Source organism: Lemur catta, chromosome 8, assembly GCF_020740605.2.
Source record: "Lemur catta isolate mLemCat1 chromosome 8, mLemCat1.pri, whole genome shotgun sequence".
Taxonomy (NCBI): domain Eukaryota; kingdom Metazoa; phylum Chordata; class Mammalia; order Primates; family Lemuridae; genus Lemur; species Lemur catta.
In genome coordinates this window covers 4,963,501-4,991,400 of record NC_059135.1, presented here as the reverse complement: position 1 = coordinate 4,991,400, position 27,900 = coordinate 4,963,501, and the positions used below count along the sequence as shown (strand labels likewise).

At 51.7% G+C, this 27,900-nt stretch overlaps 1 protein-coding gene across 6 annotated transcripts in view; it reads left to right on the top strand.

The window, feature by feature from the left end:
• The window catches only part of SH3BP4 (SH3 domain binding protein 4), a 109,088-nt gene that overhangs the window by 74,039 nt on the left and 7,149 nt on the right, over positions 1 to 27,900 (top strand). For 3 of the 6 annotated variants that reach the window (XM_045558874.1, XM_045558876.1, XM_045558875.1), the window contains exons 4-5: positions 8,062 to 8,250; positions 9,057 to 11,109. The exons of the other annotated variants lie outside the window; for them this stretch is intronic. In XM_045558874.1, the coding sequence (XP_045414830.1) occupies positions 8,062 to 8,250; positions 9,057 to 9,281 (414 nt within the window). In that variant the 3' untranslated portion in view covers positions 9,282 to 11,109. Of the gene's footprint in view, positions 1 to 8,061; positions 8,251 to 9,056; positions 11,110 to 27,900 lie in introns of those variants that run through there. 6 annotated transcript variants of the gene reach the window in all.

Genomic DNA, 27,900 nt, shown 5'->3' with positions numbered 1-27,900 from the left:
TGGCTTCTGTGGGACGCGACTGCCGGTGCCCCTGCCTTTCTGCCGCTCCCCTTCCCCACCCGACACCTGCGGTTCTGGACATCGTGGAAGTGGTGAGCCAGGTGCGCCTGGGAGGGCCTGGGGATGTGCGTGTCAACACAGGTGCACGGCTGAGGGTCCAACATCGCACACACCCGTGTCCCGGCTGTCTGAGTTGAGATAGGGCAACTCGGACAGGTCCACTGAGGCACAGAGGCTGTGTACAGTGTGCGTGGTGCCGCCTGGTGGGAGTGGGGCGTGAGCAAGACCCTCTGACCGCAGCCCACGATGATGTGGAGCGCCAGACGCGTGCAGAGGGCAAGGCCTGGGATTGTCCGGGTGTGGGGACAGGACAGGAAGTGGCGGTCAGAAGGGGAGGCCAGTGCGGTTTTGGTGGAGAGGAAGCGACAGGGCAGCAGAGGTGCCTCCCCGGGCCCCGGGGCTCAGGGTCAACTCATGGCCCTCCCCTTGCCCACCACCCATATGTGGTTCGTAGCACACCTCCTGGCCCACCAGTAAAAGAGCATTCCAGAAGCTGTGCGAACCGCACTGCCTGGTCTCCTCTGTGGATGGACCCGGCACAGCCTGGGAGCATGCGCCTCCCTCTCGTGAGAGCCTTGCCGGCGTCTCCGTGGGTCGGGGAGTGTGCTCTCGTGGGCGTGCCGGGGGTGCTTGCTCCTTCACTGCTCACCTGGAGCGGCCAGAGGCGAAATACACAGCGGCCCAGGCAGCCCCCGCCAGCTGCGGCAAAGCAGTAACCGAGGAGGTGGCTTTTATGGTCATTTCCTTCTAATGTTTTCCAGAAGACTTTAATGATCAAACTCTTTTTATTCGATGTGGCAAACTTTGGGAGAGGGTGTTTGGTGGCTTCCTCAGGTCAGTTCAGTGAGGGAGGGGTCCTGTGTGCCCGAGTCCCCATCTGCTCAGAGAGGAGGAAGTAGAACTTGCCCTTGGCCCACGTTAGCGTTGTGGGCAATGAAGTGAAACTGGTTTTGCAGTTTCCCTGCCCCCCCACCCCCCACCTATCTCAGTCATCTTGGCCAGGCTTCCAGAAACCACAGCCCGTTGGAGGAGTCACTGCAAACCCCGTGTCTCATTCCTACAGATTCGTCATCACCGAGCAGTCAAGTTTCCCGCGGCCTCGGCCACGGCCCTCCCTGGCGAGTCTCAGCCTGACCCCCCCTACCCCCGCCACGTGCCCCCCTCCCGCCCTGTCCTATTTTTGGACTAGCTTTCTGTCTAGTTGTTAGGTATCTTGCTTTGGAAACCAAGTGTTTAATGTGTTAGACAAGGTGAAGGTTTGGGGCGGTTTGCAGGGAGATGAGAAGGAAGGAGGCGGTGAATTGTCTGTCTCCCCACTGCCACCAGAGCGGCCGGCCCCCGCCCTGCCCGTCTCCCCCGGGGCCACGTGCTCCCTGCAGCCCTGTGCCCCCGGGTCACTGTGCACCTCACCGTCACCTGTCACTGTCTGCACAGAGCTTCCCTGAGTCAGAATGGTCTTGTTTACTACCTGTGTACCTGTTTCTCCTTGTTGCCGTCATTGGACGTGGTTCCACAGGAGGAAGGACTTTAGCACGTCGGAGACACTCAGGTTCAGTGAATGAGTGAATGTCTGACAGATGAGTGAATGAATGAATGAGCGATGAGTGCAGGCCTCTGCCCGGGCTGAGGATTGGAGCCGGGTCCATTCTCACATGATATTACCATGCTTTGTCCTCTGGCTTCATTCATGTGACCAGGTGGGTCTCCTCACGCGAGGTTGCAGCTGCACTCAGGGGCCACCTCCCTCTCCATCAGGGCCACGGCTGTCCGTGGTGGCAGAGGGGGGCCTGACCTTGGGACGCTCCCAGGCCCTATTGAGAGTGGGGGTGGTGCTCCAAGGGTGACTGTACCCACGCAGGGCACAGCCTCTGTGCTGAGTTGGGACCAGGGGGCCAGGAGACACTGGGTCGCGCACCTCAAATATAAGAGGTTTTGAAGTCACGTTCGTTGTCAGAGGCAGGACAAGGCTGACTGGGTGGAAGGTCACGGCCGCGGCTTCTCTGCAGACCAGGAGTGGGCATTCAGCGTCTGCCGGGCGCTGTGCTTTTCTTGCACCTACAGAAGACGGAGGGAACCACCTCGGGACAGACTCGTGAAGGACCCCAGGGAGAAGGGCCTCCTGGGCGTGGGGGGCTGGAGCCTGGAGGACGCGTAGGAGCCCCTCATCGGGGAAGGCGGCCGGGGGGCAGAGGCACTGTGGGTGATTTGGGGAGATGGGGTTGGGGAGGAAGATGGGGCCTCCCGGGCCAGGTAAGGCCTGCGCTTATCCCATGGGCGTTGGGGGGGTCTGTGGGCTTTAGGGGAGTGATGGGGAGTTCGTGGGGTTCCCTCCCAGCCAGCTGGCATGTGATCCCCCGGGGTCTCTGCACCGCTGCCTCTCAGCGCCCAGTGTCTTTCCCGCAGAACATGGGGGGGGTCTGCAGGAGGGGGCTCGTTTTCACACTCATCTGCTCATCCCCAGATTCTACTCTTGCTCAGACAAAGAGTGGGCAGTTCATTTTTAGCCAAGGAGAGAGGTGACAGGTGAGAGGTCAAATCCAGGGGCTGCCAGGTCGGAAGCACCCCGACAAGCTTCTGCAGAGACTCTCTTGGCCATTTCCCCTCTGTCTGATTTCCAACCTGGCAGTCAGCCACGGAGGGACAGGCTGCAGCCAGCCCTTCCATTCTGGGTGCCTCCCGGCAGGTGCGGGGGGAGCGCGGCCATGCATGTGCTCGAGCGCTGTGTGCAGGTCAGTGTGGGCTCCAGAGCTTCAGGGTCTCTGGGTTTGCACAGCGGCTTTGCCTCATCCCAGGTGTTTTTCTCCAGGATAAGAATAATCCTCATTGATTTATCTATTTGTAAGAGCAGCATACGCGTTGGCATCAATGCTTTACAATACTGCAGAACAAAGGCAGAGGATAGAAGGTCCTGCCAGCCCCACCTCCAGGGGCAGCCTCTTAACAGAGTGCACACACTGTGGTTGTTGGTGAGTTCAATGGGATTTGTCATGCGGCTGTTCCCTAATCGGCTTTCCCCACGCAGGAGTGTGCACAGGTAGCTTGGTGTGCCGCGCAGGCTCAGGCGCTGCCGTGTGGGGAGGCACCAGTGGTTCTCAGGCTGCCAGAGGGCCTGGATGCGTTCTCCTCTCACCGTGACCGTCCCTGCTGCGAGGCGAGTCCCTGTCCTGTCTCTGTGAGCTGCAGCCCACTCCAGAGACCTGGAGGGCCATCGACTGAGTACACAGTAGCTCGTGTCACTTAAGAGAGAGCCAGGCCTCAGGGTGGCAGGAAATACTTGTGACAGTGTCCAGCGCTGCTGCAGTGATTGCACTGAGTCGCGCTGGTGAGTACGCCAGCCTCGCTTCTGTGAGCCTTGGGCTTTGATGTCAAGACCTTTTGTTGTTTTTATAAAGTGGAGAAACTACAAAATATGTTCTTTGTTCTTTGGGCATTGAAGTCCTTTAATATGTGTTTAAAGTACTCTGTGTCTCTTAGAAAGGATTTTCTGCGTTCAGAAGCCCAAGTGGAAAACATGCACATTGATACGTGTTTGTACTGTGGATTATGAAAACACCCAGTGAAGAAAAGAGTTTGGCTCAAGCTGTGTGTGCACCTGTGCAGACTTGGGTGAAGGCCGTCCCACGAGAGAGAGTGTGTTTGGAGGGTGCTAGGGAGAAGTGGGCGGCAGACAGAACCGTGGGGGACCAGCTTTTAAGAACTAGAGTCTTTCCGTTCGACGACATGCTTTCCCTGCGAGAGGCGACTCCTGATTTTCGGGGTACTGTCATGAACAGATGCACGGACTCTGTCTCGTGGGCGGGGAGCAGTGGAGAGCACAGTCTGAGATGGGGCAGAAACACTCCATGGCTTAAAAGCCAGGGGGGAGGGTTTCCTGCAGTGGCCGGGGCGGCTGTCACAGCTGGTCCTCTTGGGCTTGGCAACCAGGAGCCATTGGTGAAGGCGTCACAGGGGTCGTTCCAGTCAAGTGGTGGGAGGTAAAATGGGGGTGTCATGGGCTCTGCAGAGAAGTTTCTATGAGAAAGAAAGGGAAAGAGTCACTACAGGATGCAAATCAAGGGAGGGTGGGTGTTTTTAGGGGTGGGTGAGGGCTGAAATAAACCCAGAGAGGCTGGAAAACTAACGGCAATGAGGGGGTAGTGAAGGAACGGGAGATCTCAGTCTGGAGAGAGGGGTGGGGGGGGTTCTCCGTGGATTGGGAGAAAACCCACCTTGTCCTCCAGAAGAAGGGGCCGTTAGCTGACAGCCAAGCATTAGACAGGGTCCTGGGGCAGGGGCGGGGGGGGTCCTTCCACATGGCCCCAGAGCAGGGGACTCTACCCCTGTGGCTGTGCAGTGGAGAGAGGAGGCAGGTGGCTGGGGTCCCTTCTAGTGTCTGAACATGTTGCGAAGGAAGCGGGGGGACAAATATACAGCAAAAATCTAAATGGTACTTCTTTAGATTTTCCTAAGAATATTCTTAGCACAGGAGTTGGCAAGCAGCGGCCCGTGTAACCTCCTTCATGCCCACGGTGCGTGCTGGGCCGCAGCCAGGCCGTGTGGATGTGTGTCGTCTGTGGGCATCCAGGCCAGGCTGGCAGAGATCTTGTGGCCCACACGCCAGAAGTATTTACTGTCTGCCCCTTTATAGATAAAGTCTGGTTATGCTGACTGAAATCGTAGTTCCCACAAGTTAACGAAATTCCAGTTGAAATCAGCATTGTGCATTATTTCTCTGGGAGTCTTCTTGTTTACCTGTGTGCACAGACTTTAAAGAGGAAGCTACAGGGAGAAGGTTCACGGAGCTAGATCCTCCTGCTATGACATTTTTCTCTTGCTAAGACGTGGTGGGCACCCAAAATTTGCCCTTTAAAAAATGCATAAATTATCCCTGTTGATCATGTGGGCAGCTCTATAGCAAACGGAACCAGCGCTGGGCTCAGTGAAAGTTGTACAATGGAGCCAGAGTGAAGGGGTGGAAGATGCCTTCCGTCCTGGTGTCGGAAATGCCCACCTGTTCATTCACTGAGCTCCAGGAAATGGAACCTGGGCTGCCCCCAGGCAGGGTCTAGGTGCGCTCCTCCCCAGCCAGGCCAGAAACGCAGCCTGCATTTCTCAGGACCGCTGTGTCCTGTGGACAGAGCGGTTTTGGTCGCTCATGCCAGGAATGACTCACATCAGAAGCAGGTGACTTTGATGTGTTCTCTTCCCTAGAAAACGAGGCTGTTCGGAGTCAGGCAGCTGAGCACACACGGTCCCCCGGGTCTGTTGGGTGTGTGGTGGGAAGTCGCGAGAGACTCAGTGTCCAGCCCTGCCGTCCAGCACACCTTCCCAGGACGAGGCTCCCCCCACACCAAAGAAATGAGAATCTGACAGGTTTATCACACTTCCCTCCCCCCACACGCATGAACACATACACGTGCGCTCTTTTTAATTCCGAAGCACAAATCTAGTTAGACATTTAATTTCTAAAAAATAATTTTTGAATATGTCGAAATTCAAATTGAAACAGGCCATTTTCTGAATTACATACGTAGTTGAAATGAAGCCTGATCTAGACCAGCATTTTATTTGGTTCGAGTCCGGATGCCATGTGGTGCTCACAGAATTGGAAAGGCCCCTGGCCAAGCGCCAAGAAGTTTGCATCTGCCTCTGTACACTGCTGTCACTTCCAGCCTCGGGACCCTGGGCAAACGACAGCCTCCACAGTGTCACTTGCTTATCTGTAAAACGGTAAGGTAGGTAGGAGCCTGGGGAGCTCTGGCTCTGCCGTCACTGGGTGCGGAGTTAGAAGCCACACTTCCCTCCGTCCCCTCTGTCACTTATACCATGGGCTGACTCAGTGCCTGTTGCATGGGGTGTTTCCAAGGAGTGGACGAGCCCAGCACCCGGCTCGCAGCGAGTGCTAGGCACATAGTAGCTTCTAATAAAACAGAAAAGGATCATGTCCCCGAACCCCCTCCCGGCCAGCCACGTTGCTAGCTGGCCGCCAACCTCTCTGATCCAGGGAAGCCTCAGATGGATCTGTTGTCACTCAAGGATTTTTTAAAACTGCACAGAGCGAGATGCGGGCCAGGATGCTGGTGCAGCTAAGGGTTTTGCCTCACCCAGTGCACGTAGCGAGTCACCAGAAGCATCGCTGTTCCTCCGTGTGGTTAGGCTGCCCCGGGCAAACATGACGTGGACGCCAGAACACTCGGCCCAGACCAGCTGTGCGTGCTTTAAAGAGCAGCCCAGCAGACTGCACACCGCCAACTCAAGGCTGCCCTCCCGTCCTCACAGAGAGACCACCCAACGAGTGCCGGCACCGCTGCACAGGGGCGTGGGGGTGGGGTGGGGTTTGTTGTTTTGGTTTTTTTAAAACTCTTCTTCAGAGTTCTAAAATGACAACCTTTGGTGCTTGAGCAGAGCATGGAGAGAAAGAATGCCAGGCCTGGTGACTTTTTTCTATCTTAGCATCTCTGTGGTCTTATCCTCACCTGTCCAGGGGCCCACAGTAGACTCGGAAACCATCTCCGGGTGCGAGACTCGGAAACCGTCTCTGGGCGTGCTGGGAGCCCGCTTCTCCCAGGAAGCCAGGTCTTTTCCCGTCCTCTCCCCTTGCTGGACAGCAGAAAGCATTAAGGGTGAGGGTGGGGACAGCTGCTCTCCTGCCTTCCTGGGGCTCCTCCTGCGGGGCGATGTCCTCCTGGCCAGCGCAGAGCCCCACGCGCACCGTGTCTGGCCTCCTCCGTAGCGATGATCAGCCAGGGCCGCCTCCCCGACACCAGCACAGCCCCATGGCTGGGGAGCGGGCGGCCCACTCCGCGTGGCGGGCAGACTCACCAGCCTGTTGGCTTCTGCCCGTGATCTGGTTTGTTCCTTTAAGCCAGAAATGTCCGTGTGACCCCAGCTGGGCTTGCACAGATGCATCAGGCTGTCGAGCCTTCTGTCGGATGCCTGTCCGACCCAGCCCCTTTTCCAGACAGGATTGAGTCCCGAGGCGGCCACGTGCTTGTTGGGGGCTGAGCTGGGACTGCACTGTCCAAGCAGAGCTCTCTGTCCTGTGGCCTCCTTCCCAGGTGAGGGGCATGTCCCCCGAGTCCCACCATAGTTATACTCCCTGTCCCAAAGACACACTAGAAAATTCTTGCAGCATTGACAAGGGAGCATCGATTGTGGAAGATGTTTCCTGTCGTTTCACAGTCCAGGGAAGGGTCTTCTGGCCTGGTCCCTGAGGTGCTTGGTGGTGCACCCTCCATCTGTGCGTGGGCCACTTCTGTCCTCCCTGTTCTTCTCCCTGGTGGTACCCGTCTGAGCTCACCAGTCTGAGGCTGGTCTAGCTGCCTGGTGGCGTCAGTGTGTCACACAGAGCAGGTGCAGCTGCCCTGTCCTCTCGGCTCAGGCTGTGGCATCTGTTTGGTGAAAGGCATCTCTTTCTCTCCAGTGTCCCCATTGGGAGCGGGAACAGGATGAACAGCTGTAATCTATATTCACTACTTTCCTGGGGCTACTAGGACAAATGACCACAGCCTGGGGAGCTTCAAACAACAGACATTTCCTCCCTCCTGGTTCAGGAGGGCGCAAGTCCAAAGCCAAGGTGTCGGCAAGTTGGTTTCATCTGGAGGCTCCAGGGAGTCCCGTTCTCAGCCTCCCTCCTAGTCCCTGGTGGCTGCGTCTCCAGTCTCTGCCTCTGTCTTCACCTGGCCGCCTTCCCTCTGTCTCAGTGTCTGTGTCCTCTTGTGAAGACACCAGTCACTGGGGACCCCCCACTCCACTGGGACCTCATCTTAGCTAATTACATCTGAAAGACCTTAGACCTTCCAAGCAAGGTCACATTCTGAGGTTACGGGTGCACGTGGGTTTTGGAGCAGCACTGCCCCTCACCTCTTCCCTCGTATGGGTCCCGGCTGTGCTGGACATCCGAGGACAGGCCTGAGACGTGCTGCCTAGGGAGCCCGTCGCCCTCTCAGCACCAGCTCTGCGTTAGAGTCCCCTGAGCGGCGCCCGCGCTCTGCCCTGCCTCACGCAGTGCTTCCTCCCCAGGCCTTGCTGAAGATGGACTGCCAGGGCCTGGTGGTCCGGCTCATCCAGGACTTCGTGCTCCTGACCACGGCTGTGGAGGTGGCCCAGCGCTGGCGGGAGCTGGCCGAGAAGCTGGCCAAGGTCTCCAAGCAGCAGATGGACGCCTACGAGTCTCCCCACAGGGACAGGAACGGGGTCGTGGACAGCGAGGTGAGCAGTGACCAAGCTCTGTGGTCACTTGGCCCCTGTCCCCCTCTGTCCCTCAACGCTCATAGCTCAGCAATAAAAAAGTCTACACAGCATTCCCATGAGGTTAAGAGGAGTTGGTACATGTGAGCCTGTACCCAGCATGCGGTGCACCCTCACTGAGCAGGAGAGAGCCCTGGCTTTGGGGCGGCAAGCCACTCCCCCACGACGCAGGACCGCCTGCGCGTGCTGTTCTATCCTAAATTACCTTCAGTAAGATTGAATAACGCACAAACAGAGTGCTTTGTGACTGGGCCTGGGTCTCTACCCACGAGCTGAGTTGGAGCAGCACCTGGTGTTCCGTAACCTTGGCCGCAGCTGGTGCGGGTGGGCCCCTACTCAGAGGCTCTTGTATTCACACCTGTTGGCGGAGGTCACCGTGGTGAGCTTCCTCGAAGATATTCAGGCTTGCGAGACCTAGGGAGCAGGAAGTCCCAACAGTAAGGCTGTCCTTGATAGGCGCGGTGAATTTCTAATCGAGTGGCACAGGGAGGAAGTGCTGTGAGGACTGTGAGGGAAGAGCAGTCGTTCTGTTCACTCAGCCGTCGGGCGCACACTTGCTCCCACGCAGAGTGCCGTTCTTGCCTCTGACGTGTGCCGTGCCTGCCCCACGGTGGTGCCACCTGTTCCTCCCGTGGGCTTGTTGCACTCTTAGAAGAGTGTGGTAAACAGTCGCTCAAGTAGCTGCGGCAAGAACAGGAACCATCTCTCACTGTCTCCTAATCTTCTGTCGTCTCCCTCCTTTGTTCTTTTATGGCTCCACAACCCAGGCCATGTGGAAACCCGCCTATGACTTCCTACTCACCTGGAGCCACCAGATCGGGGACAGCTACCGGGACGTCATCCAGGAGCTGCACACGGGCCTGGACAAGATGAAAAACCCCATCACCAAGCGCTGGAAACACCTCACAGGGACGCTGATCCTGGTGAACTCCCTGGACATTCTGCGAGCCTCCGCCTTCAGCCCCTCAGACCACGATGACTTTGTGATCTGAACGGGCTCCCTGCCACCCCTGCTGCTCTGGAGCATGAGCCCCGGCTGCCCTGCTGTCACCTGGGGCTGGAAGGGAGGAAGGGGCAGCTGCTCAGACTGGCCCAGGGTCCCCCAGCTGGACCCACACCCAGGGACCACGTCCACGGGATGCTCCACCCTCTCCCCCCTCCAAGGAGAGGCCTGAAGGGATTTTCTACTGCTGGTCGTTGCCAATCAAATAGCTTTCTATTTGTTAAGTATAAATTTAAATGTAAAATCACTTTTATAAAGAATGGGGGGAGGGGACATATGAGAAAGGTGGTATCTAATTTTGTAATGGACCACAAAGGTTAAAAAACAACTTATAGGGGCAGATGCTGTTGAGGTTTTTATGTTGTTTAAAGACCTTTTTAAATTATGTTACAGATGTATATAGGTATTTAAAGGTCATCGGGGCGTTTCTGATTCCCAGACATACTTTGCATTTCAACACTGCACGGAAGGATGCTTGTTCAGGTGCTGGACCTTTCTCACTCCCTGCTTGTAAGAAAGGAAATCAAACGGGAGAAGCGGCTTTTCAGTCGGTGGGCGCAGCCCACACACATGCTTTCTGAGGAGCCCTAGGTCCTGCACCTCTTGTTTTAATTGTCTTCCGTCTTCTGCCTCATGCTGTAGTCAGTGATCATCCACAGAACATGTGAATCTTTGGTGAGCGTTAGAGGGCGGAGTTAAATCCCACATTAGCAATCAGGTGCCTAGAGGTGTTTCTGCCACCAGAGTAGAAAGCAGCCAGGAGGTGACATTCTTCACGGCCCCTGCCTGTGTCACTTGCAAGAACAGTGCCATTGACAATGAGGCAGTCCCTGCTGCCCTAAGAGCCATCGTACTGTTTCTCCCTTGGGGACAGGGGCTGCTTCCTACAAAGCTCACTGCCTCTTCTGTGGACAGGAAGTCACCTTCACCACCACAGCAGAGCCCTGGTGGCCCTAGTGGCCCCCGAGTCTTCTCACGCCCTTTGCAAATACCATGGTCGGCCCCAAAGCAACACCGTATGCTGACGTGGAGAGGTGCCAGCTGCCATTTGCCAAACTCTACATTTCATTTCATTTCATCTGAGATTTAATCCTTCTTCCTTCCTGGTGAACCGATGTCTCCTTGAAAAGAAATAGTGTAGGTGAAACCAATTTTTGTACAATGTAAAGATCATCTGAGCTACATGAACATTTTCTAAAAGTGAAAATGTTTCTCATGTAGAATCAGGATGTTGGCAAAGTGTTGCATTGATAGCCTTTAGGGTGCAGGCCTGTGTGCTGAACTCTACAGTTGCATGGTAGTGGTGGCATCTCAGAGGGGAGCAAGAGGCAGGACTGATCCCTGGCCAGTCCTCGGAGTGAGGTGATTCCCAGGGATGTGCCGGGACGTGCACCGTGTTTGTCAGAAGTGGAGCTGGGCCACTGGGGGTCCCTGAATCTCATTCTCTAAAACCGCTTCTTGAAACGTGTTAATTACTTAGTATAATCAGTGTGTACTCCCTTCCTGGGCAGAGCATTGTTATATAGCTACTGATTCAGATACTGAAGACCAACTGACGGAAAAAACAAACACTAGATATTTATGCTGCAGGAACCGGGACACACAATTCCCCACGCATCACACGCGACAAACTTGATTGTGCTTCCCAGAACCTCACGTCATCTCTCCCTTTTCCCCAAAGAAGAAACAAAACCAGTCGCACCTTAAAACCATGGATATTTTTCCTCAGGGGCTTTAAATAGTTTTCTATGCAACATGTCTTGTAGCACAAATTAAATTCTACAAAAGTTGCAGTAAATTTTATTTGGATATTTTAACCCGTTATGTGTGTGTGTGTTTTCTGTACACAACCAAACTTTAAATAAAACAAAAATAAAACCTAGTGTAAGTATCTATGCATAGACCAGGGGCTGCCTCCCCTGGTGGTATTTTCTGCTGCAGGCTAGCAGGAATGGTATTTATAAAGCTTTGCCTCTCTGGTGTGATATTCTACCTAATGGGTGAGAAGGAGAGCTTGAAGAAATTAATTGGTTGTGCCTATGACTTTTAGATGTCTAAAGTCATCGTTCTTAATTTTCTATTTCAATTGGTTTACTTTTTTTTTAAAAAAAGTCTGCATACTGATGTCATATATACACATATAAAATAACTTTCAACGTAATTTTCATTCTGGTCAGTGGAAAGGGCTGCCCAAACTGAGGGTGCAGTATCACCGTCAGCGAGACGGGGCAGCGGGCGCCCGGCTGCTGATCCCGTCTGTGTTGCCGATGCAGTCGGGGCACGCTGAGGGCCCCGAGCAGCAAGGGAGAGAAGAGCTGGTTCCTGGGCCTGCAGGAGTTTATATCCAATGAGGAAGACCCAGACACAGGAGCAAATCCCTGAAACAAGGGACACTGAAGCGCCACCATCAGAGTGGCTGGAGAAAGTACTTGAGGAAGAAGAGAGAGTGGCTGGGTGGTGGAGCTGTGAACACTAGTCCTGGTGGGGTATTCCCGGGCCGAGAAGAGACGCCTGAGGCAGAGGAGAACGCCTAGGAGACACTACCTAGCAGGGCAGGAGAGGTGCTGACGTCCTACCTGCCGGGCATTGGTGCTGTCCCTGCCCCATGGAGCCCACCTGCTAGTGGGGCAGCAGCACTGAGCTGGGTCGATATTTAGTATAGATCAGGTAGAGGCAAGTGCCAGGAAGAGAAACAAGTGCTATCCTGTGACCCCGGGGCGAGGGGTGGAGCAGGGTGGCCTTGGAAGGCCCCTCTGATGCGGCAAACTTTGGTGAGTAAGCGGTTCAAAGGAGCTGGAGTGTAAGGTGTTTTGGGTATGGCGAGGCAGACGGAGTGGGCTGAGCAATGGTTTGGACGTGTCCCCAGAAAAATTCAGAAGTGGAAACTTAACGGCTGAAATGGGAAGGTGTTCAGAGGTGATGGGGTCACAAGGGCTCCTCCCCTCGACAGTGGGGTTCAGGCTTCTCACAGCCTTCGAGTGCCCTGCTGCCCTCTGCTCTGTGAGGACACTGCTTCCCTTCCCCTTGGAGGATGCAGCAACACGGGGCCACCTCCGCTGTGGAGACCCGAGACCAGGCCCTCCGTGACAGGGCTCCCAGCCTCCGGCCTGAGAGGTCAGTCCTGCTGCTTTGGGACTTCCCAGTCTGCGGTTGTTCGTTACAGCAGCACAGATGGACTGAGACAGCTGGGCCGGTGGTGAGCGCCTGGGCACCCAGACACAGGTCCCTAGAGTTCACCCAGCTGCAGGGGGAGGCCCGGGAGGAGGAGGACAGGGCAGGGTGTGGAGGACCAGGAGGACCAGCTCAGTCTGTCGTTTCGCGGGCAGGAGTGGGGCAGCCATGCAGGCCAGGCAGGGCTGGTGGCCTCAGAGGACGTGGATGGTGTGGGGAGGGCTGAGTAAGACATGGACGTGGATGGGGAGAGGGGAGGACCCGAGGCAGAGCTGAAAGATGGCAGACCCGGGTGCAGAGGCCGAGCCTGTGGGAAGAAGAGGGGGGATTGCGGCAGAAACCTGGGCAGCGTCCCACATGCACCCGTCGTATTGGCCAGGCGTCTCACCCAACCACCTTCGTCTCTTCCCTCCGCCCGGCCACTGTCACCTCTCCATGTAACTATGACTCCAGCCTTGTCCCCTCAGCTCATCCTCCCACAGCTGCCGGAAAAGTCCTTCAAAAGGGGAAACTCGTGCCCACCTCCTGCTCGGCCCCCACCGCCAGCGGCCCCCGTGTTTGGGCGGCGAGCGGACGGCTCCCAGTGCCAGCGCTCGTCACTGTTGGCCCCATGAGGCTTCCACTCGCCCGTACACGCCAAGTGGGAGAAGAACGGTCAGCGCCATGAGGGTTTTCATGAAGCCCGACCCTGAGATTATGCCCCTCGCTCCTTTTTAGCGTTAAAAGGCCCTTGTTCCTGGTGGCCAATGACGGTGGTAGACTGCAGTGGTGGTAGTAGCTGTTCCGGTGTTTTTATGCCTCACTTGGCAAGGATAAAGGCACCTTCAGAGACAGCTTAGTGCACAGAGAAGACAGGAGGCAACTGCCTGCGGCTGTCCTGCCTCAGAGGGCAGGCTCGTCGCGTCTCCCGGGTCTAGGGGCGTGTCAGAAACACCCACTAGTCCTGAAGGTCCGGGGGCCTTCACCTGCACCAGCCTCCCCCCGAGGGGCTCTGACTGCAGGACAGGAGGCGGTGGGCGGAAGCGTCCGGCTGTCAGGGCAGCAGTGGTCCCTGCGGTGAGCTCCTGGCCCAGCTGAGCATCCATGGGGGACACATGGCCATGGTGCCATGGACACATTTGCCCTGGTGCTCGCCGGGCCCCTGGCAGTGGGACGTTTCTCACCAGGCCAGTTCTGGATGCCGCTCCTGGAAGCTTGGTGCTGGGTGTGGGGTTCCGGCCCTCCCCGCCCTCTGGTGAGTCACCCAAGTCTCCTTGAACAAGCCCCTTTTGTGAAGAATCAATCAGCCCTCGCCACTTTCTGCTGCCTGCAAATAAGCACCTTGATTTCTGACTCTTCTCCTCCAGGATTTAGCTCTGAAAAGCAGGCTCCTCATGTGTCTCCTCAGATGCCCCATCGGGCTAATGGCCCTCCCTTTGTCTTCCCCCAGCCCTTGCCCGAACCACAAGCATCACCTGAATCTCTCTGTGTCACGGCTGGGTGTTTGCTCGGTGCGCCCCACACTGACCTGGGCAAGGAAGATGCCACAGTGCCCAGCTCACTCAATAAATGCAAACTCACGCTCAGTAAAGTCTTGCATGAATGACGGCTCGAATGAAAACCGCAGGGCAATTCCTTTGGGGGCACAGAGGGCAGGGACTAGGGCCTGAATAACTTCGTGTGTACTTTGTAGTACTCTCTTTCTTTCTTTCTTTTTTTTTTTTTTTTTTTTTGAGACAGAGTCTTACTCTGTTACCTGGGCTAGAGTGAGTGCCGTGGCATCAGCCTAACTCACAGCAACCTCAAACTCCTGGGCTCAAGCTATCCTTCTGCTTCAGCCTCCCGGGTAGCTGGGACTACAGGCATGTGCCACCATGCCCAGCTAATTTTTTTCTATATATATATTTTTAGCTGTCCATATAATTTCTTTCTATTTTTAGTAGAGACGGGATGTCGCTCTTGCTCAGGCTGGTCTCAAACTCCTGAGCTCAAACAATCCACCCACCTCGGCCTCCCAGAGTGCTAGGATTACAGGCATGAGCCACCGCGCCCGGCTGTAGTACTCTCTTTCTTAATCAAACAAATACAAGTCTTGTGGGGAAAATATAATATTACATATGTTTAGCTCAGCTGAAGCTCACACTTTAACAAGTGCCTGCTCTATTTTTCACACACCCACATATTTTTCTGCACTTCAAGTGCAAAATCAGTTCACACCCAAGGTGTAGATGGCCCCACTTAGGTGAGAAAAGCAGATGTGCGAACACAGATGAAAGTCTGCAGCCTCAGGTGAGCTGCCTGGGTGTTGCAAATTCCCTCCAGACAGTGGGACAGTCACTCTGACACCTGAGCCCAGCCCAAGGCAGGAGGAGGGGCGGGGTGGTTGCCTGGCAACTCCAATCACAGAGTTGTCCTTGTCTAGGAGAGAAGAGATCTAGAGAATTGAGTCACTTTCATTTGTGACTCTGAGCTTGGTTAGAACCAACGTACACAGAATGAAGAATTTATAGTCAAATCCATGCTGGTGATTGAGGATAACAACTTGTAACGTTGAAATACACAAATGCAGCCCTGTGGTGTTTATAGAGGTGCCGTATGGAGGTAGATTCTTCGTGCAGCCAGTGAATTCATAAGAATATAATTATGCATTAAAAATCTCTTTAGAAAATCAGATTACAGCTCTCCGAGGCATTTTGCACAACACCTTTATATATTCCTAATTATCACATTTTCCATGTGGTAGATGAGCTGACAAATTAAAGACAGAAAAGGTGATGAATGTGTCAAGGGACTCAGGGCACTTGACCTACTTAAAAATCATTCGCACAAATCTGGGAGATTTGTGTGTTTCCCCAGGACTGGGAGACAGCTGTCGTTTTTCAAATACTAGGTTTTGTGCAAAATGCATAGAGATATACTAAGGCAGATGCCACCATAGCACACGATATCTCAAGCTATCAAAACAGGAATAAATTTGTTTTGCATTCAGAAATTCATACCCAATTGTTTGTGACATGCATGTAACATATTCCAAAATTATGCTTAAAATATTATTGGATGCCTTTGATAGAGTCAGGCAGTTTTCTCTCCCTCCATGAAAGGACTTTGTATTGTACTCACACTTCACGTCAAACAGAGCAGCTGATTGGTATCATTATTTTCAAAATATGTTTTCTTTACATTATTAACATTTTTATAAAACTGTCCAATTTGGGTATTTTGCAAGTCAATCAGATCACAACAGAGCTTTGGTTGGAATATAATTATTATCTTGGATTCCCATATATTTTCCTACACTCACAGCTCTGGGAGGAGGTAGACTGGGTACCAGTTTAGTAATACGGAGAAAATTAAAACATTTGACTATGTAATATAGTCAATCTTGAAAACATAATTGCTGCAGCCACTCTCCTGTTTGAGTGCAGTCCATGGAGCACATGAGTAAAACTCACCAGGAGGAAGCGTATTGAATGCAGGTTCCAAGGCCTTCACAGCCCTCTTACATCTGATGCTCGTGGGGGCCCAGGAATCTGCATTTTATCAAGCTCTCATCTGATTCTTAGACACCCTAAAGTGTGAGGACAAGCTCAATTTTTAATTTTATTGTAAAACACTAGGCAGGAAAGAAACAAATGATTTGCATTCCTGGGCAGGAGGGGACAGGTGTGGATTCGGTTCCATGATTTCTAAATATTTCTGCAGCAGCAACTCCAGACTCTTCCCTCTGCACAGCCCAGCTTCCAGTCATTGTCCTGGTCACAGTCACCTCCTGCTGAACTTTAATTAAAATCCAGGCAATTGTTTTCAGGGAGTCTTCTCTGATACAAACTGTGCCACTGGGACTTTTTGGGCTGTCCCTGCTGAGAGGGAGAAATGGGACAGGCGGGTTGAGCAACAGAGCAAACTCTACCCAGTGTCTGTCTCAGGCTGGCTGTTCGTCAGGGAAAGTGACTTCTATCCCTTCTGGAACCTGGCCCCAGGGCCATGTACTCAGCAACTGATGTCCCCATGGAAGGTGCCACATGGGCAGACTCACAGTTGTCCCCTTTGCCTCCTGCTGGTCCTCAGACAGGCGTGAGCAGAGGCGCCTTCTGCACATAGTGCCGGCTCACCAGGCCTGTGCATGTACCCGAGACGTGCATACGTGGGGTTTTCTCGTGTGCGGATGTACATGTGTGCGCATGTGTGTCTGCACCCGGGTCAAGGAGGGTTCTGAGACAGGCCTGGCTCCTAGCGTTCCCCTCCGCCCCGAGGGCCACACCAGAAGCAAGCAACCCCCCCGTTTTATTTCAAGGCCACCTGGACTAATGACAGCCAGGACTTCCTTAGCGCTTCCTCTGTGCCCACCACAGTCCTAAGCACTGTAGAGATTTTAACTCGTTTGATCCTGGCAACATCCTGTGAGGTAGTTACGATTGCTATGTATATTTTACAGATGAGACTGTGAGGCACAGAGAGGTTAAGTAACTTTCCCAAAGTCACACAGCTAGGAAGTGTGGATCCAAACCCAGGCAGCCTAGCTCCAACCAAGGTTCTTCCTGTAGCCTATTCCCAGCAAGCCGAGGTGATGGTTTTCTGTTCGTCAGAGATGGTTCTCTCCCAGCAAGAGAAGGAAATGACAACAAGTGCTAAACAGCAACAATTGTAATTTATGACGTGTTACCTGGAGAGGATGGTGAGAGGTGGAGGAGGATTTGCCATTGGCTTTTTGTTTTTAATTTCCTTTGGCCAGGCAGATATAATTAGTCTGTAGTCTCTCCGCATACTCCAGTGGCCGGCATGGAGACAACACGCGGGCCTCCAAGAGTGATTTTAAAATGTGCCACAACATAAATGTCCATCAATAAGGGAGCAGTTAAATTGCAGTACCTTTATACAGTGGCATATTGTTCCTCTATCAGAAGGAAAAAGGTAGCTCTATAATTATTGGTGTGAAAGAATCTCCATGATATAGTAAGAGGAAAAATAGAACAGTGACTAAAAAATTATTTATATTAAAAGAAAAAAATACAGCCATACACAAAGCATTTCTAGAATGACGCCCAAGAAACGTGGCCATGGGTTTGCCGGGACCTGCACATCAGCATCTGGGGAAGCACTCGGTTTCCCTCGTGTATCCTTTTCTCTTACTATCTTGCTTGTGCCGATGTTATTCTCATAATTCTACATATTTTTTTTTTGCTAGAGATAATAATTTACAAAATGAGAGCAATTTAGAATTGGCTGTAAGTGCCAAGGAATAGAGTGAATGCCCCAATTTGCAAAATTAAAAATCAAACAAGTACCTAATTTACATGTTGTTAATCAACAAAGTGGGCATATATAGGCAGATAATCAAAGTGGATTGTGTGTGCCTACAACAAGCCTCTTCCCGCCAGGGCCCATGGGGGGTGTCTATGAAACCCTCAAGATGATACACACGTGTTCTGTTAATTTTGGCCTGTGCAGCCTCTGAAGAGGACATCCAGAGTTTTTAACAGATTCTTATACGGATTCATGATCCACAAAAGTAAACAACCACTAGCCTAGAGGCTAGGGAAGAGAGGATGTCAGTATGAAATACCATATTATTCGGAGTTTTAACAAGTATTAGCAAGCGACTCTGCAACCCAAAGCTAAACAAAAGTAAGGTGTGAGCGTCTTAGCCTCCAGGGACCAAAACACAGGCTGTGAGGACCCCAGGAGCCCCCTGCCCAGATGTTTTCAGCAGATACACCCCAGGGATGCGACGTCTGTGGCATGCGTCATTCCACCAATCTGCAGGGCGGCATTAGGCTGAGCGCAGCAGGAACCTGACCAAGAACAGCTGTGTGGAGGACGTGGGTTCTTTTTCTCACCTCACACGTCGTCCAGGGTGGGTGAGTGGTCTGGGCAAGGCTGTTGCTCAGGACACCAGCCTCCTGCACAGCCACCCTTAGGGGGTGGCTTTGTCCCACAGTTGAGATCGTCGCTGCACCTCTGGGCTTCAGGTCCATTTTCCAGGCAGGAAGAAGGGGAGAGGGCCAAGGGTCCGGGGTCTGTCAGCTAAGTCTGTCTCTTTGTAAAAGGGACCAGAACTTTGTGGGCGACTGCACTCAGGAGGGTTCTATGTGTTTCATTAGCCAGAACTGTGCCACGTGGCCACTCCCTAGTTATAAGGGAGCCTGGGGCCAGGTGCGGAGCTTAGATTCACTAGCTGGTGACAATGTAGCCATAAACCACTAGGGGTCCTGGGAGTCCTAGGAGCCCACGGAAATTGTGCAGGAAACTCAGGGAGCAGGTGTGCTTGGCCGTTTCCTCCAGCCGACAAGCACGGATTCCTGGGTCAATTGGGCCTAAGAACTGGCCCAGCGCCCCACTGTGGAAGTGCAGCCGGAGGGATGACTCCGACCTGCACTCATTACTGCCACTGGGATCCAAGACGGGTGTGATTACGTGATTTTTAACTATTCAAGTTTCATTCCGATAAAAACCATGGCACCGCTAGGGTAGCATAAAGGATTCCTGGCAGAAGCAAAATGCATTCTCATAAAACTGAGATATCCAAATACATTGAATAAAATGACCAGAATAAATCGAGTAAGATGACCAACTGTGCTTGATCCACTTGCAGACACAGCCCAGGTTCCTGTTCTGAGCGGGGCCTTTCCTCCACCTCTGTTATCACCGAAAACCTCACGGGCCTGTCCTGTATGCGGGTGGCTGTCCCCGCCCCTCACCATGAGAAAAACGAGGATGCCCTTCTCTGAGCTCTTTCCTGCAGCCCAGGGCGCCAGAACAACAGGGACACATTTCTCCTAGGCTGCAGCAAGGAATGAGCCCGGTCAGCAGGGAAGTCACTTGGTGGGGAAGGGGGGGCAGAAGCAATGAGAAATAGTCTTGAACCAAATGACCAAACAGGTCCGGACGTGTGCAAAGTGTGACCGTCTGTCCAGGCAGTAGATCTCCATCTACATAGAACTCGATCGACTTGCTCCTGTGAGTTTCTTGAATTCTGAGCAAAAGGTTCTCCATGCAGGGTCCCCGCCGGCCTCCCGGGACCCTGATGCCCCAGACAGCCCCGGGCCCCAATTGCACCAATCCAACCGCCAGCACTTCTTGGTTGAGCTACATTTCCCCTGGAGAAGCTTTGGGGGAAATTTTTGTAATATGAAATTTTTGTAACATGCTATTTCTTCAAAGGCCAAGAACTCGCTAATGGCTAGTGACTATTATGAATATAAACTTGAAAGCATTCTCTTCTTTGAAAATCTTTCATGTTCTTTATATTAATTCCAACGTTTTAATTTAAGAAGCTTGTATTTTAAACAAATGCTGGCAAGTGTAGTCTTTAAATTTTCCCTCTTTTTTATTACAATATAATATAACGATTGTCCTGAATGTGGTAGAAGTTGTCAGGATCAGAATTTAATACATGAGGAGAAATGATTGAGTATATCCTTGCAGACACGCACAGTCTAAGAAGAAAGAAAAGTAAGATTTCCTTAGTTTCCAAAAAAGAAAGCCCCAAATACATGGCTACTTGTTAAGCCTTTTATGAGAAATTATTAGAGAATGATTTCAGATCATAGCTTCTCTTTCATGGTTACGCAAGATGATATTTTTTAAATCATCCAAAGTACCTTTGATTTACGTTTTCTATAAACCCAAAAGAATAGCTGTAAGGCAATTCAAGAGCTGTAATTTTGGAAAATATCAGTCCTTTCATTAAAGTTCTGAGGATAAATTGAAATCCATATTTCTTTAACATATTCTTTGTTTATCACAGCTCTCTCTAAAATATTTTAAAAGAGGTATATTTCATGTAGTCAGATTCTTTAGAATATCTTGAAGCATCCTCCGAACAGCCTGTAAATCTCCAAAATGTCCCAGTGGGAGCTGTGTAAAACATCAAAGAGACGTGGGATGAAAGCTGCAGGGAGCTGCAAGTGCGGCTGCTGAGGTCACCCGCAAACGTGTCCCGGGTGTCTGGCCCGGCCTGGTCTCTTGATAAGAGGCAGCCAGAAGTCCTTATCTGGGTGGACAGGAGGACTCAGAATAGCATCTTGGCCACCGGGATGTCACTTCCTTAGCAGAGGCCTCTGAATGGGAGGGTCACGTTTGACACCTGAAAAAGCACACCTGGGAGCTGCTCTCCATTCTCCGGTTCTCGGGCCCCTCCTTGGAGCGCAGTCTCCCTCGTGCCCCCTCCTGCCTGGTTCCTGGGTCACTCCTCCTAATGCTTCTCCAGGGGTGCCCTCCCGAACCCTGGCCTTGGCTGGGTTTCTTTGTCAAGTGCTCACAGGCCCGGAACCCGGGACCCTTTCCTCCGGAGAACCTACCTCACTTCAGAGTGACACCACTGTTAGTAGGATTATTTCCTTGACGCTGCCCCACCACGAGAGGGGAGGTGCCCCTCTGGCTGTGCCAGCCATTGCACCCCTGGTAGTCAGGATGGGGGTCTGCCCGCCAAACCTTGTGGTAGCAAAGAAGGAAGGGAAGAGAAGGCAGAGAAGGCAGGGAACAAAGGAAGGGGGATTCCACCGCAGGCTCATCCCAACTCCCTGGGGACAGTCTGGCCTGGCAACCCTGCCGAGCTCAGAGCTGGAGCCGTTCAGTGTTCGTTTTGCTGATTATACCAGAACGCGGACAGCCAGTCAGCATGGTGTTAAACTGTGGAATCCCCCGCTGGGAGCCGCAGCCAGCTGCTCCCTGGGCCTTCACCTTTCTTAATGTTGCTTTCAAGCAGCATCTTCTATCGTACATAGAGTTGCTTAAAGTGACAAAACTGCCGTCATATTTTATAAAACCATTTCATGCACAGAGACCTGGATATAAGGTAGGGTCCTGAAAATTGCCTGCAGGCGTCTGGTTCTAATATCATTACCTGTGGCTTTATAGGCCAACTTTGTCAAAATGAAAGGCTGCCATAGACCAAGGGGAGCTCAGGTGAAGTTCTTTTTAGTCTTCTGGGAAAACTCAAGGCCTTTAACTGCATTGACCACATTTTGCTCTGCAACAACTACAATATATCCATTGCTGGTTTTTCTTCCTGAGTTATTTATGCATATCCAAAGTTAAATGAAGAAAGACAAAACTGTGTCAAACCTCGGAGAAATCAACCTGAGCCTCACACACAGGGAAAGATTATGATTCTTGGTGTTGCAAGAGGAGCCATTGAGGAGGCAGGCTCAGTATGGGGGAGGGGAGGCGACTGGCCTGAGCTTCCTTCCAGAACATTCCCTCTTCACCCCAGGAGAGCAGCCAGGCCAATCACTCCCCAGCACTGAGGGAAGCCTGTTTTGCCCTGCACCTGAGGGCTGAGCGAGAGGGCAGGTGGGCAGTCTCCTTTAAAAAAACAAAAGATATCTGGGATTTTACTGTCCCTCTCTGTCTCTGTTCATTGCTCTTGAATAGGTCTATTTGTTTTGCATTCACTCTCGATAAAAGTGGTTTTATGCCAACACCCATCCACTCAAGTACCGGGCTGGCAAAAATGCAAAGCCCTCCAAGCATGTCACGCAGGGAATGCACGTTTATCAGGTGTTGAATCCAGACGGGATTGCCCCTGGGTTGTGGACCATGGCCTCCGGTCCTGCTGTTGGGAAGGGCTGGGGAGAAAGGATGCTGCAGCCTTTTGGTCAGTTAACTTGCTCATTATTCATTCGGAACATTGAACTTGCTTTAAAAGTCTCTCTGGCCGATAGGTGCTTGTTCTATTGTTTACTTTTTTTTCTTCTATGTTTCCATGTGTTTCTTCCCACAAAGATAACCACTGAAGAAATAAGACAATATAATGAGTAATAGTCATTTCTTCCCTTAGGTATTCCTCACACTGGCTGAAAACCACTGATTCAATTTTTGTCAAAACCTAATTTCTGCTTTGGTTCATTTGGTTCTGCTAGAAGCTTCTAGCCTAGTGAAATGTTTTGTTTGTTTGTTTGTTTGTTTGTTTGTTTTTAAGAAATGGTAAAGTTGGACTCTGGCTTCAAGCCATGGAGAATAATAATTTCATCCCCCCAGAAAGGCTCCTCCTGGCCCTGCCATCAGCCCTATTCCCCGACCGCAGCCCGAGGCAACTGCAGGTCAGCTTCTTGTTAGTGTGTTTGGAGTTATCACTTGAAAATGTTATATACAAGGAACCATTATTTTTGCTTTTAGTTTTTGAGTTTCACCCACATTGTCACATGTATCAGCTTTTTCCTTTTAATTGATTCCTCTTTATTGATGTCCTTGGTGTTGCTCTATCCGCACGGTGCACGGCAACTTGCTTCTCTGTTCACCCCGACTGGTGCTGGAGCGTTTCCGCATCGAGCTGTCGGCAATGGAGCTGCCGTGGGCGCCCGTGAGTGGGTCTCTGTGGACAGACGTGTCCTCTTTCTCGGGCAACACCCAGGAATGGAGCTGCTGGGCGACGTGGGTTCTGTCCTGGCCCCTTTCACTCTCACCCTCTTCCCTGGCTGTCCTACATGCGAATTGTGGACCAAGCGTGGTCCGCTTGACATGTGTGAGCCACGTGACTAGCAGGTGGGTCTCAGCCCGGCTCACTGGCGAGCGGCTGGGGGAAAACACTGACTCGGTTTCTCCCACTATATGCTCACCACACGCAGTCAGCACAGGATACCTCCGTGACGCTCAGCCACCGAAGTGCGTGGGAATTTCTTCCCACCAGTGACCATCCTGCAGCGCGCTCGGGCTGGGTGTCCCCCAGTCCGATTCAGTTCCAGCACTACCTGGAGACGGCGCCAGATCCCGCACGGATCCAGGGCTCAGTCCCACAAGACCAGCCCCCGCATCAGTCGCCAGCTGCAAGCCCAGGCGTGGCTTGTGCTTCTGACCTGCCGACTATAAATGCGGGTTCCCCCAGTTCCCTCCTCTGGCTAGATTAATGTGCTACGACAGCTCGCTCATAGGACTCAGGGGAACACCTTCACTGGCATGCCGTCAGGCATCAATTAATGCTGGGATACGTTCTGAGAAATGTCTCTTTAGGTGCAAATGTGTCTTTTGTCATTGTCCGAACGTCATGGAGTGTACTTACAAACACCCGGGAGGCACAGCCCACTACACACCTCGGCTACATGGTAGAGCCTGCTGCTCCTGGGCTACCGACCCGTACAGCATGTCACCGCACTGAACTCAGTACAGCATGTCACCGCACTGAATTCAGTACAGCGTGTCACCGCACTGAATACTGCAGACGATTGTAACAAAATGCTCAGTATTTGTGTGTGTAAACATATCTAAACATAGAAAAGGTACCGTAAAAACATAGCTTTATAATCTTACGGGACCACGGTTGCGTGTGTGGACTGCGGTTGACTGAAACACGGCTACGTGGCCCGGGACTGTACTGTAAAGGGGATCACAAAGGGCGCTGCTGACCACCAGGTGAAGACTCGCGGGGCGAGGTGTGTGGGAGGGGTGCGGAGCGTCCAAGCCCTCCCCGGTGTGGCCCCCTCCAGGAACCCCCACGTGTTCTGCTGTCAGGAAGCTCCCTGAACCCAGTCCTTTTTGAGTTTTAATGGAAACTCCATCACTCAGGCATGATTGATTAAACCACTGGCCAGTGGTGACCAACTCCACCGTCAGCCCTCTCCCCTCCCTGGAAATTGCGGGGGGCAGAGTGAGGCAGAAAGCCCCAGCCCTCTAAGCCTGCCTGGCCTTTCCTGAGACCAGCCCCATCCTGAAGCCACCTATGGACTGCCAGCCACCTGTCATCTTATTATCATACAAAAGACACTCTTATCACTCCGGAAATTCCAAGGGATATAGGAGCAGTGTGTCAGGAAAGTGGGAGGAACGCCAAATGCATATTTCACAATATCACACTTGGTTTCACGGAGAGAAGCCCGTTGAAGGAGCTTAGTCAAGAGAGGCTTACAATATAGACACATGTGGCCTAGGCAAGAACATCGTCAGGACTCAGGAAGGACAGAAGAGGGAACTGGAAAGCCCCCGGCAACCAAGGCAGCTGCGATGTCCATGTGTGCCTACCGGTCAACTGCCTGCACCACCTGTCACTCTCATTTTCCCTTCACTACCGACCAGCTGCGTTGCCACCCGTGTGCACGTGGTCCTGCTGTGGCCATCCTCAAATGGGCAACCCACCTCCAAGTCAACAGGAAATTCCTGCTTTGTGCCCGACTGATAGTTTAGTCTTGGTGCCACACATTTTAAAATCCCGGGAAAGAGAATCCGAGAGACTGAGCTTGAGTCGGGTGTCATCTTCTAGTTCAATCGGCTGGTGTGTGCGTGTGTGTGTGTGTGTGTGTGTGTGTGTGTGTGTGTCGGGGAAGGCGTGGCTTCGTGGGCTGTGAGCAAGGCAGTTTCTCTAAAGACGAGTGTGGTGGGGCTTGGAGGCTTGGAACAAGGCAGGATGATGGACATGTCTTGTTTAACCCTTTATACCTGTAGGACGTCACCAGCAGCCAGCAGCCTCTGTTAGGTGGCTGCCACCATGTGCATGCTAGCAGTTTTGGTCATTAATAGCGTAATTGATCCCACACATAATTAAGTATTGAAAAAGTGAGCAATTCAAATTTAATTTCACAAAACACGGGCATTAAGCAAGATTCCCGTCTCTAAGGAAATAGATATGAATGAAGCCTGCGTAAGTCCTTGACTGATGTTTGAGTCACACTCAATCGAATCCTGAATTTTCACTGCCTCCTGAAAGACTCAGAGATGCTTTTTCGTATGTTCATTTTGTATATTTTTAACAGTTTGTTATTCACATATCACACAATATATCCATCAAAAGTGTACAATTCAATGGTTTTTAGCACATGCAGAGGTATGTACAACTATTAATGTCACTATAGTTAATTTTAGAACATTTTCATCACTCCAAGCTTTAGCCATCACACCCTACTTTCCCAGCTCCCTCCCCCAGCCCGAGGCAACCACTCATCTGCTTTTTGTCTCTATGGAAGTGTTCTGGACATTTCATCTAAATGGAGTCATATCATACGTGGTCTTTTGTGAGTGGCGTCTTTGTCTTAGCATCATGTTTTGAGGTTGGTCCATGTGGCAGCAGGAGCGATACTCCATTGCAGGTTTGTGCTGCATTGCGTGGATCATTCGTCCTTTGATGGACAGCTGGGCTGCTTCGACCTGTGGCTACTGTGAATAACGCTGCTGTGACCTTGGGCGTGCAGGTACCTCTCGGAGACCCTGTGCTCTATTCTTTTGGGCACGTACACAGAAGCCGAATTACTGAATCATATGGTGATTCTATTTTTAGTTTTGTGGAACTGCCATACTGTTTTCCATGCCATCTGCACCATTTGATATTCCCGCCAACAGTGCACAAGGGTTAAAGTTCTCCACATCCTTGCCAATACTTTTTATTATCTGACTTTTTTATTCTAGCATCCCAGTGGGTGCCAAGTGGTATCCCTTTGTGGCTTTGAAGATTCATAGGCATTTTAAAACATCTATGTCCAAAACAGAAGCTTTCCTCCCAAAATCTGCTTCCCTCCTTATGCCCCCCGTTTACATTGTGGGCCTCAGGACTCCCCCAGGTGTCCAGGCCACAATCAGCACTCGCTTTTCTCTTACCACACACCCACCTCTGGGTTTGAATTCACGCCAGCACCCGGACCTAGCCCTGCTCTGAGCTTTCTGGGTGTTCAGCTAAGTTAGAAAATTCTACACCATGGATCTTTCATTATTTCTCTTTAATTACAATGCACACAGATTGTAGAGAATTTGCAAAATCATAAAGATGAAAATTTAAAGTCACCTATACCTCCCTTACTTAGAGAAAACAAGTAACCCGTGAGTGTACTTCCTGTGTGTGTGTGTGTGTGTGTGTGTGTGTGTATGTGTGTGCATGTGTACTCCATGCACAGGATTTAAAAATAAACACTCCAGCTTCCTTGCCCCTGCTGGAGGTGACTTTAAAGTATGAGTGCTACCGTCCCCAGAGTTCCCCTGTTGGGCAGAGCCAAAGTTACCCTCCAAGGGATTTTTTTAGATTCCTTCCCGCTCCTCGCCCTGGTCCCACTTCCCCTGCCCCAGCAGTCTTTTCAGGGCACATCCTGATGCCCCACCCTCACATGAATCTGCTTCTCACCATGGCTACAGTGGAGCCCAACCAAAGACAGGTCCTTCCACACCTTTGCCAACCCAGGCAGACAATTTTTTAAAAAACTTTTTATTATGAAAAAATTTCAAGCATACAAAAATATAAAAAATAGTATAATGAACCCCTAGTACCATCACCCACTCCAACAATTACCCACGTTCTGTTCTTCATGTTTCATCCATCCTCCCGAAACTGTCACGTTTTTTTCTGGAGCATTTAAAACCAATCCCAGGCCAGAGCATGGCTCACACCTATGACCCCAGCACTTTGGGAGGCTGAGGCAGGAGGATGGCTTGAGCCCAGGAGTTCAAGGCTGCAGTGGGCTATGATCACGCCACTGCTCTCCAGCCTGGGTGACAAAACAAGATCCTGTCTCTAAAAAAAATTAAAATAAATGAACAATAAATAAATAACACTAATCCCAGATATCATTTCACTCGTAAATACTCCAGTGTTTAACAAATAAGTGATAAAGCTTAAACACACACGCACACATGCAATATCATTGTTACACCCAGAAGATTAGCAATAATTTCCTAATATTATCTAATAACCAATCTACCGTCAACTTCTCTCTATTGTCTCAAAAATGTCTTTTTATGGTTCATTTGCTCTATTCATTGCTTTTGGCAGATATGTCTCTTAATTCTCTCGTGATCTTGCAGTTCCACCACCTCCTCTGGTTTTTCCAAGTCAGTTGTTTGTTGGAAACAATCTTTCCAGGTCATTTGTCCTACGGAATGTCTCACTTCTAGGTCTGGCTGGTTGAACGCTGAGGAATCGTTGCAGGCTTTCTTCCAACCCCCGGCTGTCCTGTGCGTGGACAGTTAGATCTGGCGGTTTGATTAGGTTCGGGTTCAGTTTTTAGACAACGATGCTTCCCAGGTGGCTCTGGGAACTTCTCACTGCAGAGCGTCAGGAGGACACGATGTCCGGTTGTCCCACTTTTGGTGACGTTAAGACAGACGAGAGGAGGCAGGCGTTGTCAGCCTCATCCATCCGTCAGGAAGTTTCCCATCGGCTTTTCACCTGACAATTCCAGCTCTCCCTTGGGGTTATAATTTTAAAATATCTTTGCCAACTTGATAGCTGGAAAACGGGGCCTTTTTGTTTTAGTTGGTGAACGTTTGCTGGTTGCTTGTTTGTCAACTCGGGGATCCCTCCCTGATTCAGCTCATGCCTGCTGGCCAGGCCTCCTCGCCGGTCTGGGTCCCGTCCGTTCCTTGGCTTCTTATCTCGTCAAGCCCTGTGGACTGAGCAATGCAGAAAGCACCCCATGCACGGCCCCCAGAATTGTGCCTACGTACGTTCCAGGCTATGGGGAGGGGTGAGACGTCAGACCTGGATTCCAGCTCCCCGCTGAGAAGTTGGCTGCCCACATCAAGATCAAGGACATCTTTGAAGCTAC